The sequence below is a fragment of the Spermophilus citellus genome, assembly GCF_964194105.1.
Source record: "Spermophilus citellus genome assembly, chromosome: 5".
Lineage (NCBI taxonomy): Eukaryota > Metazoa > Chordata > Mammalia > Rodentia > Sciuridae > Spermophilus > Spermophilus citellus.
This window is the reverse complement of record NC_138186.1, coordinates 11691761-11717206: the sequence shown is the minus strand read 5'-3', so window position 1 is coordinate 11717206 and position 25446 is coordinate 11691761. Positions and strand designations below refer to the sequence as shown.

Here is a 25446-nt window from a genome sequence, read left to right as displayed (position 1 = left end):
AGTCTAAAGTGACTGTGTAATGTTTAAAAGGTGTAGTGGATGAGGATACAGACACAGGAATCATTCTCACTGTGCAAGATGAGGTCAACAAACGGAGAGGTATTAATGCAGAAAGAGTACATACTGACTGCGAAACCAAAGGTTCTACAGTATGAAAAAAGCAAAGGTGCTACAGTATGAAAATCCAAAGGTTCTACAGTATGAAAAAAAAGCACCATTACCTGATTTGTTTTACAAAGTTAAATGTACAGTGGGAAGGTAACGTGCTGGGAAATACAGAATTAAAGAGATAAAGAGAAGAATGATAAGGGTCACTCATAAACCTGTAGATGTCACAAAAGCCAAGGAACAAGAGAAGTTCAATGAAGAGAACACCAAAAACGACAGAGTGAAGACTGGCAAGCTGAAAAGGGAAGAGGAGAATATAGCCTGGGCAGACACAGATCTGACGACAGTGGCTGGGGAAAACTGAGGGAAAGATGCCAACCTAGCTTTGACAAGCTCTGGCATGAGATATTACAGCCAGATCACCTTTAAAGCCATACTTTATTAAAAACCACAGTTACCGTCTCATTACTTAATGGTTGGATTTTAGTGACAACTCGTGGAATGCTGGCATTTGTTTATGAAGACCTACTAATAAGTACTCTCAGAAACACCTATTCTTTCTGTTACTTTTTGGTACTAGATAACACACAAATCTGAATCTACAATTTTCAGAATGCCTGGAGATCAAGTATATATAACTACATATTATCTACCTCCAGATTTTTACAGAATTTTTAGGGGGCTCAATATTATAAAAAATGGGTGAAAGTTTCAATGTTGAATCTCACCAGAAAAATGTGCAGTACTTCCTTTGCCTGATGCTAAATTGTGGATATTCATTCCATGGCTGGGGCTCATGCTTGGACTACTAAAAGGTCGAGGACTAACAGGGTAACTGTCTTGAGATTTTGGACTTCGGCCTCCCAAACATCGCACTTCACTATCTGTACCATTCACCATTTCTATAAATTGACGCACTCTAAAAGAAAGAAGAAAAATTTAGACAAGAATCTTCAAATAGCATTCTGTTTATGTAACAGTAATTTCTGAAAATAATTTAAAAGCTTCTAGTTATCAGTAAGTTTGGTCTTTCCATAAAAATCACAGTACAGCACAAAAGACATTACAATAACACTACCCCCTTTAATAACGATTAACTAAGAAAATGAAAGTCTATCTGCAGCTATAATAAATAAAATAGATACCACTGCTAAACCTAAGAATGATTTTAACAACATTTGTACTTGAAATCAATCGGTGCCTGCGAGCATGGCTTTATGTGCATCAGATTCATAAATAACCTTTTCATAAATAGCCTTTTCCCCACCTTTCCTCACCCTCAGTCTCATTCCTAATCTCTTACCCAAATGAGCCTCACTTAAACTTTAAAACCAAATAACTCTCAGCTGACTTACAAAGGATTGCTGTGGCTTAAAGACTTGAAATCTTAAGTTCAGTAACTTCTGACTTTTTAAAATAACAAATATTCATAAAACCAACAAAACCTCAAAATTATGGTGGCTAGTATTCAAAAAACACACACAAAAAATTGTTGGTGGGGATGTAAAGAAATTTAAAACCTTGTGAATTTCTGGTGGGAATATAAAGATGCACCTAGGGAGGAAAACAATATAGAAGTTTTTCAAAGTGTCAAACATAGAAATACCAGATTCCACTTCCAGGTATATACCAAAAAGAAGTAAAAGCAAGACATTTATACACCTATGTTCACAACAAAGTTATTCATAATAATCGAGAGATGGAAGCAATTCAAGTGTAAATCAACAGACAAATGGATAATAAGGGGTATATCCATATAATGGAATATTATTCAGCTTTTAAAAGGAAGGAAATTTGGATGAATTCCTTGAGGACAAGGGTGGGGTTGTAGCTCAATGGTAGAGCACTTGCCTAGCATGTGTGAGGCACTGGGTTTGGTTCTCAGCACCACATATAAATAAATAAAATAAAGATCCACTGAAAACTGAACAACATAAAAAAAAAAAAAAAAAAAAAAAAAAAAACCGAGGACATTACACTAAGTGACTAAGCCAGTCAAAAAGACAAATGCTATATGAAGGACCTAAGTGGGGAGGGAAGGATGGGAGAAGTTAATGTTTAATGAGCGAAGATTCAATCTAGAAAGATGAAAAAGCTTTAGAGATTGGGGTAGGGGGCAACGGCACAAAAATGTAAGTGTACTTAAAAGTACAGAACTGTATTCTTTAAAATCAGTAAAAGTAGTAAATCTTATGTATATTTTTAAAAATGCCCAGAAGAGTTACTATAAGATACTTTTCAGGAGGAAGAAATAAGACACCCATCTTCTAAACAGAATTTTCACATTTGTAATACAAGACAGATAACAGAGCAAACACAAGGAAAAATGCCCATCTGCTTAGAGTCCTTAACACAAAAGTGTGGGCAGAGGCGGTGACGCTAGGGATCGAATCCAGGGACTCGCACAACAAGTTCAGCAAGGGTTCCACTACTGAGCTGCACCCCAAGCCCCCGAAAGTGTTCATAACTTGTTAACTACTATACCACAAATATTTTAAAGAAGGCAAAATAAAAATTAAACTCTGCTAGCATGACAATGGTTTTCACTGCAATGACATATATATCAAATATGTGTAATACATATATAACATGAATAACAAGCTTATTTTAAAAACTCACTTTAATGTGAAAAGGAGATTGGGATTTCTTTCAAGTAAACTTGGGTATAACTGTTGTGTTGTTTCAATGGCTTCTCCCATTCTTCCTGCTAACACCAATTTCTGAATTCCTATTCAGAAAAAGAAAGCAAAACAGTAAGCTCTGTAAGAGTAAAAACATAAGCTTAGTGGATCCTCAGGAAAAGAGAAAACAAACAAACAAGCTTTAATTTCAATTTTGTTTTCTAAAATCAGTTTCCATAAAAGCAATACAAAGAAGATTTTCAAACACATTTTTTTTAAAAAATCAAAAAACAGGGCCGGGTTTGTGGCTTAGTGGTAGAGCGCTCGCCTAGCATGTGTGAGGGCCTGGGTTTGATCTCCAGCACCACATAAAAATAAAACAAATAAAATAAAGGTTAAAAAAAAGAAAATTTTAAAAAAATTTTTAAAAAAACAAGTACCTTTAGAACTATTTTTAAAATTGATAAACTAACATAGAAGAAAAACACCTATTAAATAATACTGAAGTTTCAAACAGAAAAATTTTGAAGACTATATTTTTTTAAAAATTGTATTTAAAATGTCTTATGGGACCTTATGGGATTTAAACGAATATGAGGCTTTGAAAAGATGTGAATTTAACAGACAGTCACTGAACATTCACTTTTAAATTAGGCTTGAGGATACAAAATGAGTAAGTGATCATCTCTGACAGCTTTATTTAAGTAGTGAGGAAGACAAGTATAACAATTTGCTACAACACAATGTCATCAGTACTATTATAACTCTGTGACCCATACAAAACAATCCATAAAAAGATTGCTTTCATCCACCATGATCTTGCCCATCAAGTCATGCCCACCATGATGAAAGACAGCACTGGCTTTAGAATGGTTAAGTGTGGGCCAGTTATCAGGCTGACCTCCCCTCCTGCTTAAAACAGGCCCTGTAGACCTGGCCAGTATTAGGACCTAAGCAATAAATACTTGTGATCAACTGTATCTTAAAATTAGATAGCAATTTAAATTTAAGAATATTTTAATTTCTTTCACCTGTTTTATCAGGCCTACTTTAAGTATTTTTTAAAAAGGCTTTTTATTAAATGTATTTCCTGAAAACTTAAGAATATTTTTTTCAAAATTATAGACATTTATTAAGAAAAATTTCTCCAAAATTATCTCCTTATATGTTGAGAACTCTAAAATAGCCCTATGTGAATTCTTAAAGCCAATTTTCAAAATTGTCCACGAAAACTAATTATAGAGGCATCCATGTCAAATTATATTTGAAAAATTCTTAACTACAAAAACATAAATTTCTAAAAAACCAAGCTTATAATCTGAAAACAAGTGTTAGCCATGCACCACAGTGTCCTTACTTTGTCTATTCTTAATGGAAGCTAATTCTTCTAGAACCGTCTGGTCTGTAGATCTGGCAAAGGCCTCTGCTGTGGCACAGTACCCATGGTGGACTAAATAAGATGAAACCATTCTTAAAAAAGAAGAAACATACATCTTTTAGTAAAATACATCCTTCATACTACAATTTATATCAACAACATCTACTCTGGTGTTACAAAATGAATCTCTTTCCTTGAAAGAGTTAAGGCTCTGAGAACCTCAACTTGAAGGTCAGTTGAAAAAAACATCATTGTACTCTAGTCATGCATATTTCCAAAAAAGATCACAGCAAACAATATATTGAGACTACTCTCAATAGCAAATAACAGATTAACTATTGTTCTGAAGTTCAACTATGTCTTTATTCACCAGTGAAATGAGACTGGATCACAGGTGCAAACAGAAGACATGCTAAGACAAATCAAGAAAAAGAGAGCCCAGAAGAAAGTCTATGAAGGTACTACTAATCAATGAGAAATCAGTCTTCTCATCTACATAAATTACTATGGTTTTACACAGGAAATCAATTACTCAAGTATGACTTAAGAAATGACATACTAATAAGATAATAAGTTCATTTTTTAAAAGTTTATTTTAAAAGCCACCAAGTGGTCGAAATATGTACTTACATCTCCCCACAAAATGTAGTTAGAAACACTGGTAATCCAACAACAGTAATCCAAACTGTGGTATCTCCACATATTTAACTGGTAAACCTGGTTATGTCCTGAAAACTACTAAGGGCCAGTTAGAGAACTGGTGGTGGGGGGGGGGGGGTGACACTGGAATACGGAAAAGCAGGGATAGGGGACAGATTTCTAAGAATAAATTTTCATCTTACTTTAATTCAGTTATTCAGATTAATGTAATGAAAATGGAATCTTTTAGAATGGATTTCTTGAGAGTTCATGGTATCAATTTCGTGAATATAATAATAATTTGGGGAAGGGCAACTGACTTAGGCACATAATGTTAAAGGATTAAGGCACATGTTTCCTTTACTACTATCCTACATGATACTCAGTGGCAACCACTTTTAGAGGAATAATGTTGCAATCCATCCTGGCTCCAGATCATGGTGACTATGGGATTCTGCCTCAGGGCTGGCTGTCCTTTCAACTGTGCTGGACAAAGACACTAGTGTTCAGGTTCCGTAACACACATGATAATAGCTCTAGGACAGAAGCTTGCTTTCAGACTCATCATCATGTGTCCCAATCACTGCCTCCCCGCCCCCACCCAAAAAAAAAAACCCAAAGAATTTTATTAGAGTTTTAAATTTAAGAATGCTAAAAGCAACCCAAAAGGACACAATTAGAATGAATTTTGTCAGACTGATGGTATTTGAAGGTTTGCTATTTTCTTGGCCTAGATTATTTGATGAAGATGGCTTTTAAATTTAATGGTTATGCCAGGTGTGGTAGTGCACGCCTCTAATCCCAGCAGGCTGGGAGGCCAAGGCAGGAGATTCACAAGTTCAAAGCCAGCCTCAGCAACTTATCGAGGCCCCAAGCAACTTAGTGAGACCCTGTCTCTAAATATAATATTCTAAAGGTCTGAGGATGTGGCTCAGTGGTTAAGTACCCTTGGTTTCAATCCTCTGTATGCATTAATGAATCAATGAATGAATGAATGAGTAAATAAGTAATAAACAAACAGGTTATGTAACTTTTCATTTTATACTATTTCAATCTAATGTCATTTAAAACTAATGACACTCAGCTGGGCATGGGGCACACACCAGCTACTTGGGAAAATGAGGCAGGAGAATCCCATGCTCAAGGCCAGCCTCAGCAACTTAGCAAGAGCCTGTCTCAAAAAGTCAAAAGGGCTGGGGGATATAGCTCAGTGGTAAAGCGCCTCTGGATTAAATTCCCAGTACAAAAACAAACAGCCGGGCACAGTGGCGCACACCTGTAATCACAGTGTCTGGGGAGGCTGAGACAGGAGGATCATGAGTTCAAAGCCAGCCTCAGCAAAAGCAGGGCGCTAAGCAACTCAGTGAGACTCTGTCTCTAAATAAAATATAAAACAACTGGATCAATTTAATCTATCAGTTAAATTCAACAACTATGAATTTAGCACTTCATACATGTAAATCCCTATGCTGGGTGCTTGCTCCTAAAAGCTGTTTTCTCCTTTGTAATAACTTATTTAGGTGGTTTGAAGCATTACTTATTCAACCAGTGTCATACATTAGAGTGTTGATTTCTTTCTATTTTCCAGAAGAATAAAAATGTAAAGCCAAGTTTTTAAAAAAATTATATATATATAGGGCTGGGGCTATGGCTCAGTGGTCAAGTGCACCTGAGTCATCTCTAGCTCTTTGGCAAAGGTAAAGTCTAATAAAAGTTAACTGTTGTAGGAATTTTATTTTCATGCTAACTTCTATAATAAATAGGCTGGGAATCTGTGGCAAATATTTGTATAATTCCATTTCTACATAGTTGTAATTTGACAATTATTTGTGCTCTGCTGTTGGTTATCCTCCACCATTATTACTAATGAGTTCTGATTATGTATTCACTTTTTGAGAATCCTAACTCCATAGTCACTACTCCTTGGCCTTCATTCACTATACCTATATTTAATAATAGTTTATACAAGTAAGCTTTAAAATTACTTAGTACTATTTTCTAAAAATTCCTTAGATAGAGGCTTTTGGTTAGATTTTTCTATTTGGTATAGGAACAATTACAATTTCCATGAATCTAAATGCTAAATAAAAATATTTAGCAAAAGGGATTCTAGTAACCAAAAACACTGGGTATTACTTTTACAGAGTACACCAAACACTGGAAAACTTAAGCCAAATTCTGAAGCAAAATGTACATATCATCTATGTATTCCAATACAGTGAGTGAGTGCGTGTATGAGTGTGTGTGCATGCGCACACACACACACATATGCACGAGCACTTTAATGGGGATTGAACCAGTGGTATTCTACCACTGAGCTACATCCCTAGCCCTCTTTTACTTTTATTTTGTGACAGGGTCTTGCCAAGTTGCTGAGGCTGGCCTTAACCTTACTATGCTCCTGCCTGAGCCTCCAGCCACACCTGCTTTCCAATACATTTTGATGGTTAGAAAAAGCAAAGAATTCTTTTCTCCATGTGTAAATGTGAAGTCATGTCTAAAAACCAAAGATGTTGAATTATGAAATCTTAATTATTCCTCTGAATTTAGCTTTTACATCAACATTATTCAAAGTTGAATTATATAGCCCATAGAAGTCACTAAGGATTTGTTATTATGGTTAACAAAGAAATTAACCTAGCCTGTGGGACCTACTGTCACTTTACTTCCTCCATCAAATTAACCCAAAGTGAAACATCATTCTGATTATGTAGTTAAATCAACATTATTTTTAACTTTGTTAAAATAGGTGAAATAAAAATCACTTTTTGAGCCATCAAAATGTAATCAATAATATATTAGTACAATCAGAGTTTAAATTAATAGATTTAAAAGCTTTCATGAATACCTAAAGAACAAATATCTTATGAATCATAATTCCCAGCTCTTCCCTCTTACTTCTGTATCATGGTCTGCCATTCTCCTTCTCGATCTCCAATAGGGAACCGGTCTATCTGTGCCTGTATTTTGGTTCTCCATTCTCGCATGTAATCTTCTATATCAAACACAAAAGGATGTTGCCCAAAATTGGCATCAACCACTTCTCCTGGTGTCTGAAGCCCCACAGTAGGATACAAATTTGGCTGTAAAACAATATATTTTATTAAAATTCTATCCAGTTTATATTAAAAACTTTCTTTTAATTCTTTCAAAGAACAGAACCACAAATTTACTTCATGAATATTTAAAAGTTCCAATCAAAATATTGGCAGAGAAAAACAAAACAAATGTAAAATACATTATGTATTATATGAGAATATATCACTTCCTGCAATCTAATCATCAAGGAAAATGCAACAAAAAATGAATATTTATTGAGGAACCATGCTATATTATACCATGTGACAATGTGTCTGTATGAAGATGCCATTCTTGTTCTTTAGACTATGTTATGTAATTACAGAGATTAAAATAAACATTACTTAGAGGTTTATCTCAGCTTTTATATAAGAAACATTCCAATGAACTGCATATTAAAACTAGTTCCCTTAAAAGTACTACCACAGCTAGTCATATACGACTTTAAATTTACTACTTCATCAGCCTACTCATTTGGGAGGTCTGCCTTCACAAAGGGAAGGTGATAAGAACTTAACTATAAGCAAAAAAGTGGGGAATTTTTTATAGGAAAATTCAAATGTACACTTTTCAAGGGAGGAAAGAATATATCTGAATATTCAAACTCAAAAACAAATTCAGATATATGCCAAGATTCCAAGGCTAAACAACCAAGTGTAAAGGAGGTAGCTTCAACTATGCACAAATTACACGAATCTTTTTTGGCTTTATCATCAAATAGCTGCTACATCTGAAAGGAGAATGTATGACTGCAGTGTTTATGAAATCACATAGTCTAACCACTGTAATAATCCACTACTAAGAAAGGAAAATTGAGACTTGGAGTTAAATAATGGTTATTCTGCTAACAAGTGGCAGAGATGGAATTACAACACAGCTTTATCTGATATCAAATGCAAGCTCAATTTATATTTTAGTAACTTCAAACCCTACATCATCTCTATTCTCTGTATTTTATTTCTTTGCTTTACTTTTTCAATATAAAATGAGATAATCGGAGTGTGAATGGAACATTTTTAAAAATTTCAAAGCAGAGAACCAAGAGGGTGTGTTTAAAAACAACTGCTCAACAACCAGTCACAGACAAAACAAATATTGTGTCAAAAAACATAAAGTACCACTGTTTTATGAAAAAGAATGGTACAGGAAAACATGCGAATGCATTTATTCTTCAAAATCATTAGAAATACATTCAAAGATTTCTGAGCCAAAAGTAGGTGAGATACTTAGTACTATCTTATTTCAGCAATGAGAAAACTAAGACCTAGAGAGCTTACAGGTACAATTCAAAAGCAAAGAGTTTATTAATTTTACTACATAAAGGGAAAAAATTCATGTCTCCATACTTTTAACACAGTATACTTTCCATTAACCCCATTACAGAATTATAAGATACTTTTAAAACAAAAATATAGAAAGCCAAAGACAATGAAGACATCAGTAAAGTGAAAGGCAATTCTAGTCAATAGTGAAGACAAAGATGACTAGTTGGAGCTCTGAAGAATCACAACAAAAACTGTACACAACTTGCAGGAGAAAGACAAAGTGACAATAAACATACAAAGAGACACAACCTCAGCTTTTCACAATGCAAATTTAAATATGCAGATTGTTTTTGTATATCAGGTTCAAAAGACTGAGAATATCCAATAAAGTTGATGTGTGCTGAGAAAATGAGCCCCCCTCCACCATACACAGAAATGTTAATGCACACTCCACTGCATTGCCTCCTGGAGCTGTGGGTGGCCACTTGGTGGAGCAGCCTGGGCCCAGCGGCAGCCCTGCCTCTCCCCTCCTGGCCCCAGCACTCTCCTCCAGCCTCCTGTGAGGCACCATGGAAGCAGTGCCCACCCCTGGGTGCCTGTGCACCCTGCAGCTCTGTCTGAATACGGCGACAGGGCCGCCCACTGCCCACCCAGCATGGAGGTGCTGGCCCCCAGTGGCCAGCAAGCCAAGGGAGAGCACAGTCAAGTGGTAGGCAGTTCTGCTACAACATGACGGCCATATGTGGTGGATGGTGAGTGGGGCGCGGGCAGGACTGCGGCTCAAACCTGGCCTGAGTCTTCCTCTGGGCGCCTGGGGACTCTGGAGAGCCGGGGTGAGAGCAGAGCGGTCAGGAGTGGGGGACAGCAGGCAGAGAGAGGCGGTTTCAGCACCTCACACCTGGAAGGACGTCCGCTGATGCTCTGGCACGACGGGTGCCCCGGCAGCCTCCTGGACGGACCTGGCCCACTTGTGTGGACTTGGCTGAGACTCCGGCTGTCCTGGGGCCTAAGCCAGGAAGTTCTGTGGCAGCGAGGTCACAGGCTGAGAAGCAGGAAGCTCATGCTGGGGTACTGTGTGACCCTAGCCAAGCTGCTTCCCATCTCTGTGTCCTGTGACTCCACAGAGCGGGTGGTCGCCTCTCACCCCAGCCTAGTTGGTGGGCAAGGACCAGGGGAAGGTGGCATGGGGCTGGCACCTGGGTCAGCTCAGGGAAGGGTGAAGCATTGCCCCCACAGTCGGCACCCTTCTGGAATATTAGCCATAGAAAAACAATGCCTTATGACTTTAGCCAGTGAATGGAGGGATCAGAAGACTATCATGCTAAATAGGCCAATCCCAAAATGCCAAAGGCTTGACTACTCTCTGATATGCGGATGCTAACACAATGAGAGGGAGACAGAGGTTCAGTGGATTAGACAAAGGGGGAATGAAGGGAAGGGAGAAGGAATGGGAATAAGAAAACCAGTAGAAGGAATGGGAATAGGAAAACCAGTAGAATGAATGCGATACAACTTTCCTATGTTCATATATGAATACATGACCAGGGTAACTCCACATAATGTTCAACCACAAGAATGGGATCCTAATTAGAATAAGTTATAATGCATGTATGTATAATGTGTCAAATACACTAGTGTTGTGTATATCTAAAAAGAAAAAAACTAAAGAAAATAATAATAATTGTTTCAAAAAAAAAAAGTACACTGACATAAAAATTCAAAAAAGGGCTGGGGATGTGGCTCAAGCGGTAGCGCGCTTGCCTGGCGTGCGTGCGGCCTGGGTTTGATCCTCAGCAACACATACAAAGATGTGTCTGCCGAAAACTGAGAAATAAATATTGAAATTCTCTCTCTTTAAAAAAAAAAATTCAAAAAAGATGCATAGATATATAGATGATACTCATATATACCACATTCATCCAATCTCAGATTCCAATAAGATATACTATTATTTTATGTCTAGAAAATAACACTACAAATTAAACTGATGGGATATAGGTTCTGAAATGCATTCCCATTTTAGAAATGTTAAAACCTGGAAAAAAAAAATCCAAATTGCAGAATTGATGAACTGTGGTAGTATATCCAAAACAGAAAATACTGTGAAACAGACAAAAAGACCAGAATAAAAAAATACCCAATACATATTACTAAAGAAAGAAAGCAAGCTATATAATGGTGTGTGTACTGTGACCCCATCTTTCTTGTAAACATGTAAGTAATAGGCATATAGTCTTATACTTACTTGAAAAGGTCTAGAAGGATATATACTCAAGTTAAAACATCGGCCACAGATAAAGAGGCTGGGACTATGGAGGACTTTCCTTGCCAACAGGGATTCCTAGGCTCAAGTGATCCTCTTGCTTCATTCAGCATCCCAAGTAGCTGGGATAGAAAGTATGCACCATAGGCCTAAGCCAGTAAGGATAATTTTTAGGCCACTTACTAAACCTTAAAAGTGAAGAATTTAGGTAAAAGGATCAAGGCCATAGAACTTGTCATACAAATCAGTGGTTTTTAGTAAATTCACAGAATTGTGCAATCATCACGATCTGGTTTTATATTTCTCTCACTTCAAAAGAAAAAGCTGTGCCCATTAGCAACCGGCCCCCATCACCCCACCTCCTAACCCCCTGGTAGCCGCCAATCTAACTTTATGCATTTGCTTATTCTGAACTTTCTGTATGAACAGAGTTACACAGTATGTGGTCTTCTGTTCTGATGTCTTTTCAGTAGCATGTTTTCCAGGTTCATCTATGTGGTAGTAAGAATCTAGATTATAATGCACATAAAACAATGGGCCTTTTTCCTAATATAAAAAAATTATAGAATAATAGTTTAACTCTTTATGAAAACAGATTTTTAAAATATAACTTTTAAGTTATATTTAGTAAAATATTTGCTGATAAATAATGCTCTAGTAAGCAGAAGTGTTATTGTATATAGAAAGGAAACGTACTATTACATACATATTCTTGAGGAGACAAGTGTGTATGTGGAGGGGATTGGTTTTTGAGTAGAAAATTTACAGTTGATAGGCAGGTGGTGGAGTGTGCAGTTGCAGATTCTAGTAGTGGCTTGATGGGGTCCTTAACTTTTTGTTGCAGAGATTTTAGTAACAAGACACTAAGATTCACTTGGTTGAAAAGTTATTTCATGTAAAATACAGACAGTAACAATATTTTCAAATTTAGAAATTATTTGAAAAATAAGTGTACATTAATAAAATTCCTATTTAACAGGAGTTTTATTCTATTACATTTAAAATATTTCTTAATGAAAATAGTAGATTTCAAGCCAGCCTCCAGAACTAGAAAGCAGCACCATTTTAAATGAGAATAGCTACCATAATAAAAGGAATATACAATTAATCTCAAATTGAACTTATCAATTTGTAGTCAAGAAAATTTCTCAAGCTGGAGAGGTAGCTAAGGAAGAAAACCTTAGATCTTTTTGAAAATAGCTTTTCAGAGCTGTATAAACACACTATGGATCCACGATCAGTGCAACGTAGCCTAGGTAAATTCGTTTTTCTGCAAATATAATCTTACACAATTCAGTGCTGCAACTAGTTAGCGAGAAACCACAGGTAGAGACTTATGCCAACATTTCCTTGGTGATTCTTTTTAGGGGAAGACTAACTTTTCCTTTTTTCTTCAAGTAGAAAGGTGAAATGCAGCATGCAGAAGTCCCAGATTTCACAGTCCTAAAAATGAAAAAAATTCTAGAAACAGAAGAAATCTATAACAACCACAATAACCACACTACCCACTTTTACAAAAACAAAGCTGCATATCACCAATGGTTTTCCCTAGACAAGACAAAACATAACTGGTGCTTCAAAAGCAGGCCACAAAATAATTAGAAGCCTGCACAAAAAGTCAAGATATTTACAACCAACTAAGCCTTTTCCAAACGATCACTACTCTATCCACCAACAAAGAACAAGATAACCACAACACAGTCTATCTATCAAGTTAGTTTTACATACTTAGTGCCACAAAGGATAGAAAAAAAAGCATCTAAGCCCTTCCGCCAACTTCGACCAAGTGAATCTTAGTGTCTTCTTACTAAGGTCTCTGTAACAAACAGGTAAGGACCCCATCAACCCACTACTAGAATCTGCAACTGCACACTCCACCACCTGCCTATCAACTGTAAATTCTCTACTCAAAAGCCAATCCCCTCCATATACCCACTTGCCTCCTCGAGAATATGATCATAATAGTACTTTTCCTTTCTATATACAACAATACTTCTGCTTGCTAGAGCATTATTTAAAAGAAAATATCCCACAAAATATAACAGTTTGTTTCTACTGACCCCATTTCCATCACCCTACTTTCTTTACTTCCTAGCATAGCCAACATCCTCCAAAGGTATCCAGTCTAACTTCTCTCTTCCTACTTTAAATCCCTTCCAATCATGATTCCTCCACCCTCTGCTAAACACAAACGTGAATCCTCGGTCCTTATAACGATGTATCACTCACACTTGTGCCACTGATCACTGCTTCTCACTTCTATTTCTTCACTTGGCTTTCAGCACCAATTCTTGTTTTCTTGCTTGCCTCACAGATTGCTTCTTCTCAATTTCTCTTGCTGGTCTCCTCCATTGACCCCAAAGGGAGCATACCCCAGAATTCAGCCATCTGTCCCCTTCTCTTCTGTGCCTACACACACTCACTTGTTGATCTCAACCAGATGTATGACTTTAAATAACATTTAAATGCCAAGGACTACCACATTTTCATCGTCAGCACAGATAAGCAGAATTCCTGTTCATTCCCCTCAAAATTTGCTCCACCTTAGCCAGGCACACTTGTATATACAACTGTAGTCCCAATGACTTGGGAGTCTAAGGCAAGATGATCTCTTAAGCCTAGGAGTTTGGGGGGCAGCCTGACAACATGGGGAGACCCTGTTTCTTAAACAAAAACAGGAACTGGGATGTAGCTCAGTGGTGGAGACCTCATCTAGCATGCACAAGCAAGCCCTTAGGTTGGATCCCCAGCACTCTACCACAAAGCCACATCCCTAACACTCAGTGATAAGAAAGCGTGTGCCATAGTTTATTGTTTTTCCCCTAACATCTACTTGTATATTACAATTGACATGTCTAATATATGGCAAATAAGACAGACAGAATGACAGACACCATCATCCCTCACTGAATATCTCTCACGGGCTCATCAAGGTTCTGCCATTACCATCTCCTGTAGTTAATTTTTCAACCCCCTCATCAGAATGATCCTTTAACACATGAAGTCACATCATCACAACTAAAATTCTGCAGTGCTTCTGCATCTCACTCAGAGAAAATACCTGTCTTTCAGGGCCACAAGGTCAGATGCCCTGTCTCATTTTCTCTTACTCATGCCTGTGCCTTCCCCACTCCTCTCCGCCACACTTCCTGCCCCTCTGCAAGCACTCCAGGCATGTTCCTGGCCTGGGCACCTTTTCCTCACTTTCCTCTCTGCAGATGCATTTGCCCCCCTCCCTCACTCCCTCAACCCCTGCTCACACTGGGGATGGAGCATGTGTAAGTCTGGGTGCCAACCCCAGCACTGAGGCCACGTTGAGCAAAGGTGAGCAGCTTGGACAATTCCGTGTCCTGCCTTTGGCATTCCGTGTTCTATTTTTTCCTTTCACATACTTTAAAAATGTGTCATCATTCCCTTTTTCATGTACTATTTATTCTCTAACTTCCCCCAGCTCGAATACTATAAACTCCAAAGAAAATTTGCTACCAATTTTTCCAAATGATGGTATTCTAAGCACAGGATGTGACTTGTGGCAGGCTTCCATAAACCATGGACAAATAAATAACTGCAAGTGTTGTCCAGCTTCCTTTACTGAAGAGTCCAAAGAAACACCATGACAATAAAAAGCATATTTTAGGGCTGGAGGCATAGCTTGGGGTAAAGCACATGCTTACCAATTATGAGGTCCTGGGTTCCATCCCTGAGACCAAATATGAAAAATATATTCATTTTTTTTAAATTTATGATTTATTTTCCTTTGTGCAACAAAATCCATTGCAATTTGGGGCTTAATGTCTGAAGGTCCACACCCAGAGTGACTACAGAAAGGCTCTCTATTCCATATAAACTAAATAGCATAAGTCTGTGTTTTAAACACACATCATTCTAGTTTCCTTATAGTAGTTTCTTTAACTGAAAACACAAAACTGTTTTTAAAAAAATCACAACTTACCGGCAGGTCAGTGAAAGCAATACCTAAAAAAAAAAAAAAAAGAAAAGGTAGCATTAGAAGTTGTTTTTCACAGACAAATTATACTGATAAGCTAAATTTCTAAATAAAAAGAAGGAAGAAAATGGCCAAGGGAGAAAGGCAAAAGTTTTAAAGCCTAAATATAAAACAGCAGTACTACTTTTTCTCAGTTTCACTGATGTGAGGACAGGTAGAGGCTGTCCCACTTAAGACCACTGGCCTTACGGGATGCATACAAATTTTAATCTGGGATGTTGCCATTACCTTCAGATTTTTCTTTTTTCTTTTTTTTTTTTTTAAACTCAGGGACACTCGACCACTGAGCCACATCCCCACCCCCTTTTTAAAATTTATTTAGAGACAGGGTTTCACTGAGCTGCTTAGTGCCTCACTTTTGCTGAGGCTGGCTTTGAACTCAACGATCCTCGCTGGGGTTACAGGCATGTGCCACCATGCTTGGCTATATTCAACTTTTTTTTTAATGGTCTTGGATATATCTTCCAAATTACATTAGGAATAATATATGAAAAGTGGTGGCAAAGTGGTCACACTTGATTTTTTTTTTTTATCCCCATGCTGTGTTATCTAGTCCTATCACTGAATCTCCTCCTAGATTTATCTTTAAATAACTGTAGGTGGAAAGAAAAAGAGAGATTTTCTGTTAGAAAAGGCAAACAAGGGGAAAGTATGATGCTTGTGTCTTTTAAAAAATGTTATGGCCAGGAACACACCTGTGATCCCAGTGATGTGGGAGGCTGAGGCGGAAGGATCACAAGTTCAAGGCTGGCCTGAGCAACTTAAAGAAGCCTGGTTTCATAATAAAGGACTATGTGTGTAACTCAGTAGTAAAGCACCCCTAAGTTCTATCCCCAGTACCCAAAAAACCAAACAAATGAACAACCAACCACCACAAAAGTAAAAAGGACTTATATAAAAGCATATTCTTGAATACTTTTAAAAAAAATAAATACTTCCACATGGTTTACAAGCTTTAAGAGTTGCTCTTGAATGCATCCCTGACAGTCATTTCAACACAAGCAGGTTCCAAACACAACTGAACAACGGCAGTGGCACCCAAAGAGACAATAATCTATTTTCAAGTGTTCAAATATATTAGCTGAAAATAAGGTAATAAACCAAGTACCTCTGTAATACCTCACTGATGTATTTAAAAGATTTAAGTTCTAGACTAACAAGAGTGGGAGGTGTCACTCAGTTCATTTCAAGTCTTTCAGTCTAAACATATATTAAAACAAACAAAACTGCACGAGCACATCTATAGTCTTGCTTGATTACCATCTAAAAGATACGGGCATTTGTGTTAAATTACTGAGATTCAATGATGTGGTGTGGTTCTATCAGAAAATACAAATGACCTGTTTGTACTTAAGTTAAAAGACACGCTGAATATAAAACAAGTTGAGCATTCCTAATTTGAATATTCAAAATGCCCCAAATCCAAAACATTTTGAGTATCAGCACAATGCTACAAGGGTAAAATTCCACACCTGAAATAATGTCATGGGTTATAGTCCACATATGTGGGCTAAAAATATTATATTAACTCCTTTCAGGCTATGTGTATAAAGCTATATATAAAACAGATAAATTTCATATTTGGACTTGGATCCCATCCCCAGAATATCTCATTATATATAGGTAAATACTCTAAAATAAAAAGAAAAAAATCTGAAATCTAAATATTTTTGTTCCCAAGAATTGGAGATAAAGGATATTCAACCTGCACATATCATAAAAAAATAATCCCAGTGGCTTGGGAGGCAGAGGTGCTAAGCAACTCAGTGAGACCCTGTCTCTAAATAAAATACAAAATAGGGCTGGGGATGTGACTTAGTGGTACCCCCCACCCACCCACCCACCCTGCAAAAAAAATGTTTAAAAAAATGCTTTGTAGTTAGTGAAGTCCTATTTTTATTACTTTTAAAAACTAGTAAATTCATGTTGGTTTGTCAGGAAGCAAAGCTGGAGTTTTGTTTGTTTTTAATCCCATGCAAAACATTTTGATTACATTTAGTTCCATTTAAAGAGTGAACCAATTGTAAAAATTTATTCTAAAAATTTCAGAAGACTTTTTAAAAATACAAAATAAACAAAATATTTAACAAAATATGGCTATACACTAATTTTACTTTTTATAATGTAGACTAATTATTTTCCTCAGGTATCTATTTATTAGAATAAACAGGGGCTACAGGTACAGCTCAGTGGTAGAGCACAAGCCTCGCATGAGAACCCGAGCTCCACCGCAACACTGTGAAACATTGTCCAGTTTATACTTTTTAGCAAGAATCCGTTTTGCCAGTAATTACTGATATTTTTACTTTTTGCCAAGAACTCCAGTAAAAAAATCTGAAATTCATTCCAGATTAACATTTTTGGACATTGCCAAACATTACCATAACCTACATGGTTCAGACCACAAAAACAGGTACTTTAGCAAGTTGTTAACATTTAAATTTTAAACAATCTTCTATTATTATAATTTCCTGATTTGTCAAGCTTTTTGAAATGTGATCAACTGATGATACTTAAGTTAAGGGGGGGGTGCTTTTAAATTAACATATATACAAATATATACAAATAATAACTTTATTCTGGGGGGGCTGGGGTTGTGGCTCAGTGGTAGAGCACTCGCCTAACACACTCAAGGTCCTGAGATCGATCCTCAGCACCACATAAAAATGAAAAAATGAAACAAAGATATTGTGTCAAACTAAAACTAAAAACATTTAAAAAAAAAAAAAAAAAACTTTATCCTGAAAACCTTGCAAGAGACAGCTTTTGGGGAGAAATTATCCCCCTTGGGAAGTACGAGGGAATAGGAACGAAATAGCATTTTATCTTCTAAATGCTGAGATCTAGACCAGAAGTAGGCAAAACTTCCCTGTAAAGGGCCAGTCAGTATTTTCCGCTTTCCAAGCCACTGGTCCCTATCACCACTACTCAACTCTGCCTCTGTACCAGGAAAGCAGGCCTAAATAACATGGAAACCAATGGGCGTGGCCACGTTCCAATGCATCTTCATTTTTAAAGCACGCCGAGGGTACTCTAGCCATAGCTTGTAGAGAATCCATGTTCTAGAGGGATGATTTCTGCTCACCAATATCATCACTGCATCCCTGGCACCTAGCCCAGAGCCTGGCAAACAAAGATAGTAACAGTAGTGAGTACTTACCATGTCCCATGCAAGGGAAAGGATCTAAGAACTTTTCATGTGTCATTTCAGTTTATCTATCCTTAATGTAGTAGATATTACAGACACCCAATTTTACAAACTTAGATATCTGAGGCACAGAAATGTTAAGTAACTTGCAAAAGGTACACAGCATTAGCCAGGAGTCAAACTCAGTCAAATGTGATTAAAGAACCCTTATTATCATTGTTATACTGATGATGCACTTAATACATAAGTTTATGAATGAATAACACCAAACATTTCAAATTTACTTACAATTAGAATGTAATTCCAGCATTAGGTGCCCCTTTTCTTAAGAAGCATCTTAAGTTTTAAAAATGGCTTTCTTATTCAATGGAAAGAGTCAATTTAAATGTTTGTGAAAATCTAATAGGAAAAGAAATAAAATCACATCACCTGTGATCTTCCCATCTCCCAAAATAAAATTTTTTCTCTGGAAAGTTTAGAAAGTTAGTGTTAAAAAGATTAACTGTGGTTTTCTAAAAAGTCTTGTTTTCCATTTTTGAGGCATATGTCACACCCAAAAGCAGGCTTCTCTCAGTTTAGTGTAAGATCTTAAATATCTTATGCAGCCAAAACCACCAAGACTTATCAATTAAAAATTCTGACATATAATCTGCATGGGGTCCTTAACATTACTGTAATGATGAAAACATAAGCATTTTTTGTGGACCTTAAATAATCTAAATTAGAAAACGCAAGAACCTCAAAATTAAAATAATCAAAAGTAAAAACATTAAACTGAATGTGAATATGAAAGACCTAACTTTTTTAAGAATTTAGGTGACACTGATATCTATACAGCCAGATATTTAGATTGTTCTACCAAGAATGACACAAACAGCTTTTGCATTATTAAAGAACATTTATTATAAGGTAATCAGACTAGTTGAAGTCTAACTTTTAAAATACTATTCATATGCAAAAGTAGTTCCTGTCTCGGAGGTTAGTTTTTGCTTCCTTTAACTTTACTCCATTAGAAGTAATTTGCTATTAGTCAATGATTTTCCCAACAGTAAAAGTAATGTGAAGTCCCTTGTTTTAAAGGGGGCGAGGGATCAGTCTTGTTTTCTTTTATATTTTCTATAACCAGAAAGGGGTGGTGGGAACTTCTAAGAAAAGGGAATGAAATAACCACAGTTTTAAACGTGAAGTGCAAGTAAGCCTATGCATATTCAGCGAAAACCTTATTTTTCATCAATGTATAGATTTCTTCAAGTTTCCCTCAGCCTACTATTTCTTACTACCTATCTTTTATTCTTAGAAGTTTACTATTTACTTCTTTCCCTCCCTCAGAAACATTTTGTGGGCTCCCTGCTTTAGCAAGTCTCACCAGGTCTGACCTCTGAGTATGTCAATGTCCTTCACTTACTAGAAGCACTGGGCTTTCCGTTCCTTTTATAACTGTTTTCCATACTAACCTAAGAACTGGCAACCCTTTCTGCACAGTGGCACCTATTACCTAGAGAACTGGATAATACTATAAAGAGTCAAGAAAAACTTTATTAAAGCAAAATTCCTGGGCAAGTGCATTACTAGAATTTCTACAAAATAAACATCTTAATCTGACGACTCTTTCTGTGGTTACTCCTATGATATAAAATAACTTTCAAAGAATACAAATCTTCACTACTTCCTCACCTTCCACTTGGAAAAACAAAGAAACCATTTCCAGAAGCATCTATCTATAAAGGAGAATTACACAACATGACTACCATGCTGAAAGTAGAATAATCACAATAACTGGTTATTTTCCATGCAACACATTATTATCTCAGTACCTAAACTATGTCCATTCTTGGTGTAAAAGCAGGTATTGTTGATAAGGTTAACACAACAGCCAATGACATCGCCAGTTGTAAAAGTTGGTCCATAAGGTTGTCCGGTTCCAGAAGAACAAAATGAATGTCCATCATCCCCATGGTAACCATATGAATGTTTATCCCAACCTAAAGAGAAAAAGGTTCAGTATATTTATAATGAAAAGAAAGGCTCCCAGTACTGGATTTATTCACTAAGGTTATAAGTACATTTGTGAATGTACATTAGAATTCTCAATAATTATTTCTGTATTAAAATACTGTTTATACTATTAAGGAAAATAAATTTCACGACATGGAATACTAAAGCAAGTATTAAACAGAAAGGACTCCTACCAGAAAAAAAAATATATAAATGCAACATCCACAGTAGGACATGATTTTTAATGAATATTTCTTTTGCTAATATACCAGAGGAACTTTGCTTTGAAGAAACAACACACATGCGCATAGATGCCAATAGTATAATATAAACAGAAGGTTATATCTTATTCAAGCACTGCAAGCTTTATAAGGCTGTGGTCCAAATGCAAAAAACTGGTGGTCTTTCCATAATATTGAACTATAGACCGATCTATGTAATTATTAAGAAACTTATCATTATCAGCACATGTACTTGATCAATTACTTTGGTGGGGATGGGGGGGGGGACAGGGATTAAACTCTGGAACACTCAACCTCTAAGCCATTATTGCCAGCCCTATATTGTATTTTATTTAGAGACAGGGTCTCACTGAGTTGCTTAGCACCTCAACATTGCTGAGGCTGGCTTTGAACTCAAGATCCTCCTGCCTCAGTCTCCCGAGCCACTGGGATCACAGGCGTGCGCCACCGTGCCCGGCTACTTTATCAATTACTTCTAAGGGAATTTTTAAAAATTCTCTTTCAAGTATAATTGTAAGCAAAAAGGTACAATGAAAGTTAACATATCTGATTACAATTAGAGGGCAATTGCACTGGCTTGTTTCTCCAGTGTAGTTTTATATTGGCCATTGAGCTTTCTAGTCCCCCACCTTAAAAAAAAATCCCTAAAATTATTTTTTTAACAGAATAGCAGACAAAATAATCCCAGAATCACTTTCTTCATTTTCTTCTGCTAAGAGGTGTCAATAAACAGTTCCGCCATTTCAACTCCTACATTCCTTAGCTCACTTTTTTAAATTTTAAATTTATTATGTTTTTAAATTTAAAAAATTGTATGTTTATGGTACATAACATGATGTTTTTAAAATCACTTTTAATAGTAGCCTATATTCCTACAATACTGAACAACTGAAGATGAGTTTGTGACAAGTAGCATACAGAACAATTACACTAAAATATTTAAAATAATTGATATAAGCAACTACTTAAGAGATTAAAATACCAAAATACAAAAAAACAAATAAGGGGGAAAACAATATGGTTTTCTAAATAACATGAATAACAAAAATAATAAGTTTTGCTAAATAACATGAACTTTAAAATTTACTAAAAACTGCTCAGTTCCAATTAGAATGCATAAGAGGTGATTTTGAAATACAGGGAAATAATCAATTAACTGTTTTGATTACTTAAAATTTTTAACCAAAAAGAATTTGCCACAAGACTATTAAAACCACAATTCAATCACAAGTGTACCTGGTAGTCTATTCATGTTCACACCTTGAGCAGAAAGACCAATTCCCATGTAACTGTCAAGGGGAGGAAAGAAATGCAGATTATTACAGTCGTATTTGCATAAATTACCCCAACACTCTCAAACATTATCAGAACCAAGCCCAAGTTGAAATTCCTAGAGTAGTTACAAAAAGGTTATTAGAATTTATTAATTCCAACAAAGGGCAATAAAGGGCAATAAAAACCAGATTCACAGTGAATCTCCTCAAGTAACCAGTCATAAATATGCCTGAAATACTGTACCTATAGGAGTTTTACCATTAAAAAAATCCTTTGACTTTTTTTTTAACCTATGAAAATCTTTCCATTTTCTTTACAAGTAATTATTTGGGATTACAACTTCTCAAAGGAAAAAAAAAAAGTAGATAGGATGAAGAAGAAGAAAAAAAAACCACTAAATGAAACACAAATATACTTCCTAAAGGACACAGTGAAAATCCAGGCTACCAGGAGAGAGAAGAGACAAAGATTCACATTTGGAAAATGTCAGAAACATCCCAAAGTTAATAAAGCACACTAAAAAAATGTGGCCTTAGGGTATCTGTGTATAATTATTTTTTAAAACTGAGCAAATTGTGACAAAACCTACCAAAATAAGAAACTCTTAATTACAAATGTATAATCTTAAAACAAAATAATCTCCACAAATATGAAGGTGGAAAGATAATTATTAAGGCATACAGTTAATCTTCAAAAGTAAATAAAATGCAAAAAACCAAAAATTTATGAAGTTTAAAACAAGTATAATTAGAAGTATGAAGGCAGAAAACTCAATAACATAAACTGAATCTAGAGTTGGGGTTGTGGCTAAGTGGTACAGCACTTGCCTCGAGAATCTGAGGCACTGGATTCGATCCTCAGCACCACATGAAAAGAAATAAAATACAGAATACTTACCTGGAAAAGTCAAAAATTTTTAGAAGAAAAATAACTTAGGGTTTTCCCTACTACATAGTGAGTCATAATAAATCAAATTCACAAGAGCAGTACTAACAATAAGAGCACATAGGCGAGGCACAGCGGCACACACTATAATCCCAGTGACTCAAGAGGCTGAGGCAGGAGGATTGCCAAGTTGGAGCAGTGGCACACACATATAATCTCAGCAGCTGGGGAGGCTAAAGCAGGAGGAATGCAAGTTCAAAGCCAGCCTCATCAACCTAGCTACCCCCTAAGCAATTCAGTGAGATCTATCTCAAGATAGAGGCTGAGGATGTGACTCAGTGATTAAGTGCCCTTGGATTCAATCCCCTGTGACAAAAAATAAAAAGGGATTAGGTAGTAGCTCAGTGGTAGAGCACCTCTGGGTTCACTTCCCAGTACCACAAAAAAAAAAAAACAGCATATAGACAGACAAGAGTGGCAAAGTACTAAGAAACAACACCTATATATCTAGTCTAGAAGGCTCACCAAGTTTGTATTTTGCTACAAATAACATAAAATGTAAGAATTACCAAAAAACAATAATAATAATAATACAAAAAAATCATCATCCATGAAGACAACCAATACAAAGCTGTGAGTGGGGATACAGGGGCGGGTCCGCAAAGCTCCCGGACTGTGAGCTCTCATTAGTGGCTAGAAGTTCTCCCTTCTTTAAGGACACAAGGACTAAAAATGCTGTTCAAGAGAAGTGTTAGCCATACTTACAGAATAGGCTTCTCCTGAAAGGAGACTAAGAAAATAATGATACCACCTGTTACGTGGGCTTATTTAACACTGAGGCCTAGTTAAAGGTAGGGACAGGGAGGAAATTTCTTGACTAGGATCTAAGCCAGGTACTGAATGGATCAGGGACTCAGTCTATCCTGAAGCATGGAGCTAGAAACTCTCATACAAAACTAGGTCTGAACTGATGGACAAGGAGTTAGAAAGCAGGTACAAAGTATAAGAAAGAGAAAACTGGCATAGAAAGAGACCAATTAACAAATGTTTTTTAAATGTTAAAAAACTTCCCAATAAAAATGATTCTGCAAACACAAAAGCCTAAAGTATAAAGCCAACAAAATTAACAACTGAAACATCACCCAGGATGACACCACTCAATGAACATTATGGGTTTTCTTTTTTAACCCATGAAAATAAGCATATTTAGGATACATAAAATTTAAAAGAAGGGATCCAATCACCAAAAACCTAAGGACAGTGGAGAATTGAAATTTTCTAATTTAGGTAACAATCTTTCAGAACTGAAAAATATGTTGTTGAATTAAATACATATACCACATACTGAGGAATATGAAGATTAATGAGAATATCAATGATAGACATAATCTTAAAAGCTTCCAGCTAGAAAAGGTACAATACTTTCCAAGAAATGACAATTAGGCTGACTGGGATGAAGTGTTTAGAAGTCCTGAAAGGGGGAAAAAAATCAAGAGCCTTCCACCACAAAATCAGGGAAAATATCCTTTAATAATGAAATAAAAACATTTTCAGATACAAGGAAATAAAATATGGTGTCAAGCAGACCTGCACTAAGAAAAAAGCTTGTAATTTTCTTACAATACATGTTTTATTAAAGCAAAATCTTACATACACTGTAGAGTTTTTAACATATGTAGATGTAATACAAACAACTGGGAAAAAGGATGGGGAGGGGGGACGAGTGTGGAAACACAAGTCCCCACATTGTACATGAAACCATACACTATCCACAGGGGACTTCGAAAGTGGGGATTCTATTAAAATCTCTATAGATTGATCACTAAAAAAATACAAAGACATAGTTTCCAAATGAATAAATTAAAAAGGAATGTGTCAAAATACATTCTGTCATATATAACTAAAAGAATTTTTTTAAATTAAACAGAATTCTAGTAATATACCAAAATGATAACTGAAGAATGCAAGGTTTAACCCAAGAATGCAAGGTTGATTTAAACCAGTTAAAACTAAGGCACTTCACCACATCAAGAAAAAAACCCAGATGATTATTTAAATGGTAGCAGAAAAAAAGGTTACAAAATTCAACACCCATTCACAATAATACTCCCAGCAAACTAGGGATAAAAGGGAACTTCTTCAACCTTCAAAACCCTACAGATACCCTCAGTGAAATAATGAACATTAGTCTCAAACACCAAGACCAAGGGCAAGAAAGTGAGTGTTCTCCACTTCACTCCATGCAGCACTGCAATCCTAAGCATTCCAAACACAACGATAAAAATAAATAAAAAGTATAAAGATTTATAAAGAAGAAATAAAATTGGCTCTATTTGCAGGTGGCATGATCATTTAAAAAAAAAACCCTAAGAAATCTACAAAATAATCAGAATTAAATTTTGCAAATTTAACAAGGCTGTAGAATACAAGGTTAGTATATAAAAATCTAATTTATTTGTACATATTGGCACAAACACTTGGAAAATAAAAATTTTTAAATTCCACTTACAAAAGCACCAGAAAACATAAAACACTTAAGAACT

The 25446-nt window shown here is 36.1% G+C and overlaps 1 protein-coding gene across 3 annotated transcripts in view; it reads right to left on the bottom strand.

The window, feature by feature from the left end:
• The window catches only part of RANBP9 (RAN binding protein 9), an 88629-nt gene that overhangs the window by 13769 nt on the left and 49414 nt on the right, over positions 1-25446 (bottom strand). For all 3 annotated transcript variants that reach the window (XM_081293951.1, XM_081293952.1, XM_081293953.1), the window contains exons 3-9: positions 21980-22032; positions 20321-20488; positions 15305-15327; positions 7645-7829; positions 4087-4199; positions 2728-2836; positions 837-1027 (exon numbers count right to left, since the gene is read on the bottom strand). In XM_081293951.1, coding sequence (XP_081150077.1) covers positions 837-1027; positions 2728-2836; positions 4087-4199; positions 7645-7829; positions 15305-15327; positions 20321-20488; positions 21980-22032 — 842 coding nt within the window. The remainder of the gene's footprint in view (positions 1-836; positions 1028-2727; positions 2837-4086; positions 4200-7644; positions 7830-15304; positions 15328-20320; positions 20489-21979; positions 22033-25446) is intronic.